This window comes from Plecotus auritus (genome assembly GCF_963455305.1).
Source record: "Plecotus auritus genome assembly, chromosome: X".
In the NCBI taxonomy this organism is placed as follows: domain Eukaryota; kingdom Metazoa; phylum Chordata; class Mammalia; order Chiroptera; family Vespertilionidae; genus Plecotus; species Plecotus auritus.
Window position 1 is genome coordinate 5,004,616 of NC_137784.1, and position 12,999 is coordinate 5,017,614.

The 12,999-nt window shown below is 46.9% G+C and overlaps 1 protein-coding gene across 1 annotated transcript; it reads right to left on the bottom strand.

Annotated features, from left to right (window-relative positions):
- Window positions 1-4,727: 4,727 nt before the first annotated feature.
- LOC308239745 (claudin-34-like) lies at window positions 4,728-5,372 on the bottom strand (the record flags this gene model as incomplete). Its single annotated transcript, XM_080652555.1, has 1 exon — window positions 4,728-5,372. One exon carries the CDS (start codon window positions 5,370-5,372, stop codon window positions 4,728-4,730), a length of 645 nt encoding a protein of 214 aa, XP_080508681.1.
- Window positions 5,373-12,999: the final 7,627 nt, after the last annotated feature.

Below are 12,999 nucleotides of genomic sequence, written 5' to 3' on the forward strand. Positions count from 1 at the left end.
ACAGACTGGTACCTAGTGGCCCCTGAAGGTACCTGGTTCACGTGCACCACAGGAATCACCCCTTGTGTCTCTCCTCTGACACTGATGCACCACGCAAGCCTTCCGTGTGCATCTTAGCTCATATCCTACCCCAGGTATATTACTATTATGGGGAGGGAGAGCACAAGCACCTGGGTCTACCTGGGCGGGTTCATAGACCCCGGCAATTGTCCCCCTGCTTGTCGGTCTGGGAATAGCCGGATCAGCTGCAGTAGGCACTGCAGCACTGGTCATGGGGGACAAAAACTTTAAGGAACTTAGCAGCCAAGTGGATTTAGACTTAAGCACCCTAGAGGAGAATGTACACCGCCTAGAGGATTCCCTCAGTTCGTTAGCAGAGGTAGTCTTACAAAATAGAAGAGGTTTAGACTTATTATTCATGAAGCAAGGAGGACTCTGTATGGCCTTAGGAGAAACTTGCTGTTTTTATACCAACCATTCCGGGGTCATCAGAGAAAGCCTAAGTCAACTCAGAAAAAGACTCCAAGAGAGAGAGGAAAGGCAAAGAACTGAGGGAAACTGGTATGAACATCTATTCTCTTGGTCCCCATGGCTAACAACACTCCTAACATCTCTAGCAGGACCTTTGATCTTATTGCTAATAGCAGCAACATTTGGGCCCTGTCTTATAAATAGTCTCACCAACTGTGTACAAAGGCGGATACAGGCAGGAAAGCTGATGGTCCTGTGCACTCATTATCATCATCTCTGCACTGATGATGAAGAAACAATGATTTGATTCTCCCATAAAACCAGTGGGGAATGTTAGAGAGTGGGAATTTGTGAGCACTCCGGAGAGGCCGTGGACTATGCCCCAGATAGGGTGGTCAGTGCTGACACCAGGCCAGGCCTTGAGATATGGTCTCATGGCCCCTTCCCCGCTGCACCTCACAAAATAGCCTTGCAAGATAGAACACTGTCAGCTTTCTGAAGACCAGGATGACCCTGTAAATAACATGGTCGTCAAGAGCATGGCCCTGACATGATTTGGGAAAACCTGTTTTGTCTTGGGTTACTTACTCTGCAAAAACAGGCTGTGGTTAATGTGCTTAAAAGCGGTCTTGCAAAAAGAGTCGGGGCTGCTCTCTGACCTCCCCCAGGAGAGAGGGCAGTCGCCTGCCGGCAATAAAGGCTCCATAAATTTTAATTTGGTCTGGACTCCAGTGGTCTTTACTCGCATTCGCTCCACAACGGGAGGAGAGAAATGCCACCGCCCTCGGCGCCCTCGCTGTGCTGCACCCGCGGGAAATGCGCTGGACACCTTCTCCTGCCTGATTCCTGTGAAACAAGAATTCAGTGAGGCCCTTACACAGTCATTCCCAAAGAGCCCTGGACAGGGGCTTGGAACTCTCTTCCCCGCTTCCCAGAGCAGACCCGCCCTGGTGGCCGCCTCACCTTCTGGGTCTCAACCCTCATGACCTGTCCCCTTGCTCTCTGGTGACACTGAAGGTGAAGAGGGGCCAAGAGACCTCTTGCCACAGCCCAGCGGTTACGTCATTCCCACGCGTGACCAGCAGGAGGCAGGCGCGCCGCCCTCAGCAGGGTATCAGGTTCCTGAAAATGGTCCTCATCAGAAGCTTGTCTCCCAGGAGCTTCCTTGTTCAAACAACCAGAGGTTTGACTCTCTAAAGAACACACACCCTGGCTCAGTGGATAGAGCGTCGCCCAACCGAGTGAGGGTCCCGGGTTTGACTCTGGTCAAGGGCATGTTTCTTGGTTGCAGGCTCAATTCCCCCTGGAGGCGATCAGGAGGCAGCTGATGGGTGTTTCTCTCTCACAGATGTTTCTAACTCTCTATCCCTCTCCCTTCCTCTGTAAAATCAATAAAAATATGTTTTTTTTAAATAAACCGACTACAGGTGTTTACCTGGGAACCACTTCCCAGCCATTCCAGACCTGCATGGAGAGTGGGTAAGACTCCGCCCAAGGCCAGCCCTGACCATCCATGGGATGCAGAGGCTCCTTTCAAACCCGTGGGAAGGGAGCCGTGGTCTCTCACTCAGTGCAGAGGCTGTGACTTCCTCCCAGTTCTAAGGACAGTGTGCACATCATGGCAGGCAGCGAAGGGACATTTCCTAAAGAATGCTTCTACCACCTCACACTCGCTCCCTCAGAGGGATGAGGGAAGAATCCATTGCCCACAGATCGGATTCAAAGCCGACAGGCAAAGGATCCATTGACCATTCTAGGGTCACAGGCAATGTCTTCGTAACACATATTTGAATAGCTCATAGACTTTTGCCCCAGGGGAAATTTTTTGAAACACTGTGCTCTCAGAGACTTAAATACTTTTTTTAAAAATTATAGAATCTTTCTTTTCTTTTTTTTATTGTTTAAAGTGTTACATATAGTAGTACATATATCTCCTTTTTTTCCCCCATTGACTTTCCCCAGCCTCCCCTATGCCCTGTCACATGCCCTCATCCCACCCCCCCCAGTGGTGGAGTTATAGCCAATTTGCATATTCAGAATGGCGATCATCAACAAATCAATAGACAACAAGTGCTGGTGAGGATGTGTAGAAAAGGGAATCCTCATGCCCTGCTGGTGGGAATATAGACTGGTGCAGCCACTGTGGTGAACGGTATGGAATTTCCTCAAAAAACTAAAAATGGAACTGCCATTTGACCCAGTGATCCCACTTCTTAAATACTCTTTGAGAAGAAGCCCATTTCAGCCTAGCCCGTATGGCTCAGTGGTTGAGCATCCACCTAGGAACCAGGAGGTCATGGTTTGATTCCTGACTGGGGACTTGAAACCCAGTGGGGATGTGTAGGAGGCAGCCAATCCATGATTGTCTCTCATCATTGATGTTTCAATCTCTCTCTCCCTCAACCTTCTGTTCTGAAATCAATGAAAATATTTTTTAAAAGAAATAGAGCCCCCCTCTCTTAACAAAAATAAAAACTTAAGAGGCAGAGTGGACATATTATGCAAGAATGATGAAATAAAAGTGTAGAATTACTTTTGAAGCATTTAAAATTCTGGTATTTATTAGATGTTCATAAGAAACTAGAGGCCCGATGCACAAAATTCATGCAAGAGTAGGCCTTCCTTCCCCTGACTGCCAGCACCGACTTCCCTCTGGCACCCAGGACCCCGGCTTCCTTCTGGCCGCAGGCAGGCACCCGGGCTTTCCTCGGGCCACAGCAGGCACCTGGGACCTGGGCTTCGCTGGCATCCCCCACTTTGTCCAGAAGTGTGTCTGGGCTATTAGTATATTAAGCTTTTATTAGTATAGATAGTTGTTATGTTTAAAGCTGTACAATGGTTAGGCAAGGAAATGTCCTTTTTTTTAGAGAATAATTTTGAAGTGCATAGGGATGAAGGAACATGACGTCTGGGGTTTGTGTTAAAGTTCTTCGGAGAAAGAAAAGTAGAGGAAAAGAAGGGAAGGAAGTGAGAGAAAGCGAATATGGCAAAATCTCGGTAAGTGCTGAGTCCGGCAATGGAAGGGGGATTCCTCCCGCTCTTCTGCTTTTGCACAGGTGGGGTATTGCACAGGTGGTGGAGAGGTGTTAGGGCCATGCCGACGGTCAGTTGTTTTTAGTGGGAGTTTGAGAGGAAGCTGTGAGAATCCCAGCAACTCTCATTTCCACAAGTAGGACTATAGCATTGATTATCCTACATAATAAAGAGGGAATATGCAAATTGACCATATCTCCACCACAAAGAAGGCGGCGCCCCCAGCGGAGGCAGGGTTTACGGAACACAAGATGGCTGCGCCCACAGCATAGGCCAAGTTCCCATAAAGAGCCTTAACGAGCAATCAGCAAGACCTCAGGCTGTGCCCCCGTGGGGCTTGACAGGGGACCTCAGGCTGCGCCCCCACCCTGGCACCAAGCCAGGGGACCTCAGGCTGCATCCCTCACCTTGCAGGGCTTGAAGGGAGACCTCAGGCCACACCCCACCTGGCGGAGCTTGACAAGTGACCTCAGGCCATGCCTCCCGCCTGGCCCAGACTGGGAGACCTCAGGCCACACACCCCGACCCTGTCCAGGCCTGGGTGACCTCAGGCCATGCCTCCACCCTGGCAGGGCTTGGCGGAAGTCCTCAGGACGCGCCCCCCACCCCAGCCCATGCTGGGGGACCTCAGGCCATGTCCCAACCCCCGCGCCGGCCCAGCAGACCTGTTGCTGGGCCCCACCATTCGGCAGGCCTTGACAAAGGTGGAACCACCCAGGTCTGGACCTAGCCCAATAGGAGGGAGGGATGGTTGGGTCTGGGTCTCACAAAATTTTGAGGCGCACGTGGGTAGGCGGGGACTTGACTCTGGGTTCCGTGGTGTGCCCCAGACTCTGAAAGGAATAATACTTTCATATACATTTTACTAATTTTCTTTCATCTCTGATACTTCTATTATAGAGAAAGGGCAAATAGCAATATTAAAATATGTCCTCTAATTAATCCCATTTTAATGGGCATGAATTTCGTGCCCAGGACACAAGTTTAATCAATAATAAGTAAAATCCACATTCAGTAAGACAGGTGCAATGTGGTTTCTTTGGAATTTTTTTAATGAAAGTTCCTTAACCAATCGATGAGCCCAATTTGCACAGAGCAGGATATGGTCACTTGCTGCTCAAGATGACCTTTGCCATGGTCATGAATCCTTGGACCTATATCATAGATACTTCACCCCCATAAACTGCTCATCGTGGATTTGCAAAGCTATGCAACCAGGAATTTCACACTTGCGAGACTTCGGGGTACACTTCGGAGTCAGGGGACAGCTCGAAAGAGATGGTAAGCAGCCCGCTCAACAGCATCAGGAATGCAGCCAGGACTGCCAGGGGCACGGTGCTGCCAATCTTCTGCTGGTCTGGCCGTAAGGGGATGTGGAAGGATGGCGGGAAGGCTATGCCCTCTTCACCCATCACAGCCTGGTTGTTCAAGATCACGACAATGAAGATCAATGCGCCAGCTATCATGCTCAGGACTCTGGAAGCGAAGAACAGATCGCAGCTGGTGTCCTTCTGAAGCTGTCCCGCGTACACTCTGCGCAGGCCCATGACCATGAGCCCTTTCCCCAGGAGCCCGAGGAGGATGGCGGCCAGCAGCAGGTGCTGAGCGATGCGGATATCCAGCGGCAGATAGGTGTCACTGTAGGTGTAGCGGTGACACACAGTGGGTTGGCTCTGCAGGCTGTTGGGCTGGTAAGTGCAGACCTTCCACATGCCCACGCAGGCCATCCCCCAGGGGGGCGCAGGGCTGCTCTCTATGTACCATACCCGCCAATTGGCCAGACCCGTGCAAACCATGGTGAGGATCCATCCCAGGATGTTGAGCACTAAACTCGCTGCCTGGCAATTGGCCTTGTCGAACAAGGCCATGGCTCTGTATCCAGGGGATCTGCAAACCAATATAGGGCGTCGTCAGGATGGGACCCACGGCCTGGAACCGCCCAACGGGATGAGTGGCACTATACTGGAGAGGGAAATGCCGTATTACAGAATGGAGACACTTGACCCCCTTGTTCTGCTGGTGAAGGGTCTTTGGGCAAGATTTACTGAAAGCCTTAAAGTATACAGACTTTCACCCTGCAGGACAGGTAAGGGGTTAGAGCATCTTCCCACAGGCACTGGTTGCAGAGCTCAATCCCTGGTCAGGGCACATAGAAGAATCAACCAATGAATGCATCAGTCAGTGGAACACCACATCGATGTTTCTCTCTCCCTCTCTCTGTCTCTAAAGTCAATCAAAATATGTACAAACTTTCAAACAGGCAGTTCCACTTCTGGACATTGGTTGAAAGACACAATTAAGATTGGCTATAGCCCAACAGGCATGGTTGAGCGTCGACCTAAGAGCCAGGAGGTCAGGGTTCGATTCCTGATCAGGGTATGCCCCCGCTGTACGCTTGATCCCCAATGTGGGGCATGCAGGAGGCAACCAATCCATGATTATCTCTCATCACTGATGTTTCTCTCTCTTCCTTTCACTCTAAATTCAAGAAAACATATTTTTATAAGACAAATCTTATATAAAAGGAAGGAAGGATGGAAGAAAGGAAGGAAGGAAGGAAAGAAAGATGGAATGAAGGAAGGAAGAGAAAGAAAGAAAAAGGAAGGAAGGAAGGAAGAAAGGAAGGAAGGAAGGAAGGAAGGAAGGAAGGAAGGAAGGAAGGAAAGAAGGAAGGAAGGAAGGAAGGAAGAAAGGAAGGAAGGAAGGAAGGAAGGAAGGAAGGTAAGAAGGAAGGAAGGAAGGAAGGAGTGATGGATGGGAGGAAATAAGGAAGGAATAAAGGAAGGAAGGGAGGGAAGATGGAAAAAAGGATGGAAAAAAAGAAAGGAGTGATGGATGAATGGATGGAATGAATGATGAATAGAAGAAAGAAAGGAAGGATGCAACGGTAGAAGGAAGGAAGGAAGGAAGGAAGGAAGGAAGGAAGGAAGGGAAAGAATGGAAGAAGGAAGAATGGAAGGATGGATGAAATGAAGGAAGGAAAGAAGAAAAGAAAGATGGAAGGAAAGACGATATGAAGGAAGGAAAGAAGGAAGGAAGGAAGGTTGAAAGGAAAGAAGAGAGTTAAGAAGTTAGAAAGGAATGAAGGAGATAAGGTAGGAAATAAAGGAGAGAAGTAAGGAAGAAAGGGGAACAGTTAGGAAGGAGGAAAGGAAAAAGGGAAGAAGGAAGGAAGATAGGAAGGAAGGATGAATAGATGGCAGGAAGGATGAAAAGATGGAAAGAAGGAAGGAAGCAAGGAAAGAAGGCAGGAAGGAAGTAAATATGGAAGCAAAAAAGGAAGGAAGGAAGGAAGGACATATGGAAGGAAAGAAGGAAGGAATGATGGATAAATGGATGGAAGGAAGGAAGGAAGGGAAATAAAGCAAGGAAGGAAGGAAGGGAGTAAGAAAGGAAGGAAGGAGTGATGGATGGGATGAAGTAAGGAAGGAATAAAGGAAGGAGGGATGGATGGAAGGAAAGAAGGAAGGATGGAAGGAAGGATGGAAAAAGAAAGGAATGATGGATGAATGGCTGGAAAGAAGGAATTATGAATAGAAGGAAGAAAGGAAGGAAGCTAGGATGGAAGTAACGAAGAATGGAGGGAAGGAAGGAAGAAAAAAGAAAGGATGGAAGGAAGGAAGGAGAGAAAGATGGAAGGATGGAAGGAAGGTTAGAAAGATGGCAGGAAGTAAGGATGGAAGAAGAAAGAAAGGAAGTCAGGAAGTATGAGAGGAAGGAAGGAAGAATGAATGGATAAATGGCAGGAAGGAAGGAAGGAAGGAAGAAAGGAAGGAAGGAAGGAAGGAAAGAAAAAACAAAGCCAGAAAGAAAGGAATGGGTTATGGTAGGAAAGAAGGAAGAAATGAAGACAGGAAGAAAGGAAGAAAAAAGGAAGTATGCAAGGAAGGAAGGATTGATGGATGGAGGGAAGGTAGAAAGAAAGGAAGAATGGCAAGGAAGGAAGGAAGAATGGATGGATTGAAGGAAGAAAGGAAGATAGGAAGGATGGATGGTTAATGGCAGGAAGGATGGAAAGATGAAAGGAAGGAAGGAAGGAAGGAAGGAAGGTAAGAAGGAAGGAAGCAAGGAAGGGAGGAATGGTGGATGGATGGAAGAAAGGAAGGAAGAAAAGATGGAAGGATGAAAGAAAGAAAGGAAGGAAAAATGGATAGATGGCAGGAAGGAAGGAAGGAAATGAGAAGCAAAGCAAGAAAGAAAGGAAGGAGAGAAGGTAGGAAGAAGGAATGATGGAAGGAAGGAAGGAAAAAAGGAAGATGGAAGGAAAGACTAAATGAAGGAAAGAAGGAAGGAAGGAAGGTTGAAAGGAAAGAAGAGAGTGAAGAAGTTAGAAAGGAATGAAGGAGAGAAGGAAGGAAGGGAGAAGAAAGGAAGGAAGGGTGGAAGAAAGGAAGGAAGGAAGGATGAAATGAAGATAGGAAGGATGGATGGATAGATGGTAGGAAGGATGGAAAGATGGAAGAGAGGAAGGAAGGAAGAAAGCAAGGAAGGAAGGAAGGGTGGATGGATGGAAGAGAGGAAGGAAGAAAAGAAGGAAGGAAGGAAGGAAGCATGTAAGGAAGAAAGGAAGGAAGAATGGATAGATGGCAGGAAGGAAGGAAATAAGAAACAAAGCAAGAAAGAAAGGAAGGAGAGAAGGTAGGAAGGAAGGAAGGATGGAAGGAAGGAAGAATGGAAGGATGGATGGAAGGAAGGAGGGAAAGAAGAAAGATGGAAGGAAAGACAAAATGAAGGAAAGAAGGAAGGAAGGATGGAAGGAAGGAAGGAAGGTTGAAAGGAAAGAAGAGAGTGAAGAAGTTACAAAGGAATAAAGGAGAGAAGGAAGGAAGGAAGGAAGGAAGGAAGGAAGGAAGGAAGGAAGGAAGGAAGGAAGGAAGGAAGGAAGAAAGAAGGAAAGAAGGAAGGAAGGTGTCTAGGGTTCATCTCTCCTGTAAGACCACTGATGACAGTTAAACTGTTCACAGAGCAAATAAAAGGATTAAATAAAGTGACGCCCCCCAACCCTCCAACCCCGCCCCAAGAAATCTCAGGGCTTTCTTAACCAGGGAGAAAGATAAAGGCCAATCATTACCCAAACAATACAAAAAGGCAGAGGAAGACTTCACAGAGGTACAAAGGGTAGTCCCTGCCAAGCAGTAACAGAAATAAGGAAAACAAACATTCTCTTATTTCCATGGCTCCCAGGGCTAGTCTGCAGGCTTGTGACAGTAGTCTTCTTAAAGGGCCAGAGTCAGGGAGCAGGTCTTCAAGAGGTGAAGTCTTACCCTGGCTGGTTTGGATCCGTGGATAGAGCGTTGCCCTGGGGACTGAAGGTCCCGGTTTCTATTCTGCTCAAGGGCACATGCCTGGGTTGTGAGCTGTATCCCCAGTGTGGGGCATGCAGAAGGCAGCCAATCCATGATTCTTTGTCATCATTGATGTTTCTCTCTCTTCCTTTATCTCTAAAATCAAGAAAAACATATTTTTTAAAGACAAATCTTATATAAAAGAAATGAAGGAAGGAAGGATGGATAGAAGGCAGGAAGGAAGGAAGAAAGGAATGAAGTAAGGAATGATGAATGAATGGATTGATGGAAGGAAGGAAGGAAGGAAGGAAGGAAGGAAGGAAGGAAGGAAGGAAAAGGAAGGAAGGAAACAAGGAAGGAAGGAAGGAAGGAAGGAAGGAAGGAAGGAAGGAAGGAAGGCCAAAGCTAAAACTGTAAATGCCTCGAGGTTAAGGCTAAGCATAGCCAGTTGCAAGCAGCCAACTAGTCTTTATACTATAGTCCACCAATGCTTTCCTTATTAATGCATTTTGTCTGTAACAATCTGCCCCTGTGCTTCTGACAGTGAAGGGCTCCTAACCACCTCTAATTTGGTGCTACCTGATTCCAGTTGATTTTTCTCATATGAACTCTTGGGAGTTTTTTTTTGTTTTTAATTTCTTTATTGATTAAGGTATTACATATGTGTCCTTATTCCCCCATTAACCCCCACCTCCCATTCATGTGCTTGCTTTTTGTTTAAAAAGAGCAACTTCACCAACCGACATCGACCAGTGGTTGAGTGTGAACCTATGAACCAGGAGGTCAGGGTTCGATTCCCGGTCAGGGCACATGCCTGGGTTGCGGGCTCAATCCTCAGTGTGGGGAGTGCGGGAGGCAGTGGATCCATGATTGTCTCTCATCATTGATGTTTCTCTCTCTTTCCCTCTCCCTTCTTCTCTGAAATCAATAAAAATATATGTCTAAAAAATTAAAAAATATTAGAAAGAGCAACGTCCTCTATGGAGCTTTTCTGACACCGTCCCTCCTAGAGACGGAAGCACTTGCCTGCTCTCCAGGACACTAGCTTCATCAGAGCACACAGCAGGCTCGCCTTTCCTGAAATGTGTCCTCTTGGAGGCCAGGGGTCATGTGTGTTCTTCTGTGTGTGTCCAGCATCCAGCACACGGATGCTCAATAACCATGTGTTGAAGGCATGGCGGACAAGGAGAAGTGGCTGAGGAATGTGGATAGCAAGCCCTTACCCAGCACTTATGTTATGCCAGGCTCTCCGCAAAAGCATGTGCACTGAGCCGACTGGCTTCTTCTAAACACAGGCCTGGGAACGGAAACTGGCCCTGCCCATGGGGCTCAGTTGGTTGGTGTCGGCCTGTGCACTGAAGGGTCTTGGGATTGATTCTGGGTAGAGGAGCATGTCCAGGTGGTGGGCTGCAGCCCAGTTGGGGTGCATGAGGGGAGAAGTTGATCGATATTTTTCTTTTGCATCAGTGTTTCTCTCTCCCTCCCTCCCTCTCTTCCTCGCTCTCTGACTTTAAAAAATAATAATAACATTGGTGTGCTTATATGCATGCATACAAGTCCTTTGGTTGATCTATTTCCCTCCCTCCCCAACACTCCCCAGCCTGCCCGCTGTAATTTGACAGTCTGTTCGGTGCTTTACTGCCTCCGCATCTATCTTTTGGTTCATCAGGTTATAATGTTCTTTATTTTCTATAAATGAGTGAGATGATGTGGTATTTTTCTTTCATTGCCCGGCTTATTTCACTTAGCATAATGCTCTCCAGGTCCATCCATGCTGCTGCAAATGGTAAATTCCTTCTTTTTTATAGCAGCGTAGTATTCCATTGTGAAGATATACCATAATTTTCTAATCCACTCATCTGCTGATGAGCATTTAGGCTGATTCCAAATCTTAGCTATGGTGAATTGTGCTGCTATGAACATAGGGGTGCATATATCCTTTCGGATAGGTGTTTCTAGTTTCTTGGGATAAATTCCTAGAAGTGGGATTACTGGGTCAAATGGGAGTTCCATTTTTAGTTTTTTGAGGAAACTCCATACTGTTCTCCACAGTGGCTGCACCAGTCTGCATTCCCACAGCAGTGCACAAGGGTTCCTTTTTCTTCGCATCCTCGCCAGCACTTGTTGTTTGTTGATTTTTTGGTGATTGCCATTCTGACAGGTGTGAGAAGACACTGGGGGTTGGGATGAGGGCATGTGACAGGGTGTAGGGGAGGCTGGGGGAAGGTCAATGGGGGGAAAAAAGGAGATATATGTACTAATATATGTAATACTTTAAACAATAAAAAAATAAAAAAGTAATAACATATTTAAAATTAAATAAATAAATGTTGGAAAACTGCCTCAGCGAGAGGCTAATCACTTGTCCAAGGTCACACATTATTAGATGGAACAGGGTCTCAAGGTCCAGGCAGTTCTAAATGTTACTACCAAATAAAGTTCTTCTAAATGTTAAAATGTAGCACAGTATTTTACAGATGCGGCCGTACACAGGATGAGCTTGACATGTACTCAACTGGTCACTTGTAAGCAACTGGGTACATGTGGCCACCTGGGTACCTGTAGCCAACTGCAAGGAAACAATTCAGAGAGGCAAAGCATTGGGTGTAAATCCCCGTCTCCTTTACTTGCTACAAATCAATAAAACTACTTTGTGACAACAACACCTCGGTCTTCAACACTGAACACCTTGAGTTCAGTAACAAGACTAGGAAGTGACAAGTGTGGGACTCCATGCCAGAGCCCACCCTGTGTTTTTTACCTCTACACCCAAGAGGGAAAAAAAATGCTCCACCCACATTAGAGATGGAGACATCTACAGGCTGGGAATATAGAGGAGGGTTGCAAGGGAGGCTGCCACTGATGGGATTTGTCCCTTTTGGGATCCCCAAGGCTTCTGCATTCTTAAACTTTTTAAGGGGACGAGGGCAAAGGCTTTGCTCAAGTACATAGGAAGGGGTGGAAATGGAGGGAAACAAAAGAAAGCATGTGAAGTCTTGCTCTGAAAGGTTCGTCTGAAGAGGAAATCTCCATTCACCAGCCAGAAAAAGAAAAAGGCTAATATTTCAGTTATGGTTTAGCTATAACATGCAATGACGTGTGCCCCAGAATGCTCCCTGTCATGTATGGGCAACCCCACGATGAAGATCTCAACCCTGAGAAACCACAGCCTGAAGAGGAATTATGGTTCCAGTTCTGGCTTCTCCACTGTATGATGTGGCTGTCTTCCCCCAGCCTGTCCCTCCTGCAGTAGCCCTTCTTCTGGCCAATGGACCTATCACTCACCCAACTCCTTATGTCCAAACATCTGTACGTCTCCCAAGATTCCTCCTTCTCTCTCCCACTTCCCATCCAATGGGTCACTGAGTTTGATGGATCATGTCTGGTTTCACACAGTTTTCATAAGTTTGCCTAACCATGCATCCCCGCAGCAAAGCAACGTCTTGAAAATAGTGCTCATGGCTAGTTTAGGGGCTGAGATTTGACAAAGTTCATGAGAGATGAAGGAGCAGAATATAGTGGATGATGATGATGATGATGATGATGATAACGAGGACAAACAATTATGTGCTAGGAACAATTCTAAGTACTTTTTAGTATATTATCTCTTAATCTTCCCAGCAATCCTCTGAGTTGCATATGAATATCCCACTCAACTGACAGATGAGGAGATTGAGCTGGGTGCGCACTCACACTTGCACACACACACACACACACACACACACACAAACACACAGAACATAAAATATGGAACCAAACGACCTATTTTGGAATACAGTTTCTACAACCCACTGCCTGTGTGTGACCCTTATTTTTTCAAATTAAAATGATTGAGGTGACATTGGTCGACTTGATCATATAGGTTTCAGGTGTAGGTTCCTATGTGACAAGATCTGCATATTGCACTGTGTGCCCGCCCCCCAAAGTCAAATCTTCTGTCACCTCATATTAGGACCCCCTTCACCTCCACCACTTCCTGCACGCCCCCTACGGGTGATCGAGCCCGCAACCCGAGCATGTGCCCTGACCGGGAATCGAACCATGACCTCCTGGTTCTTAGGCAGACGCTCAGCCACTGAGCCACGCCAGTGGACCCCTTAAAAATTCTTACACCAAACTTCAATGAAGCTTTAAAGAGTTCTTGACATTTGGAGACATACATTATTACTTAGGTCAATTTTTTTTTAATGATTTGATACTTAGGACCGTG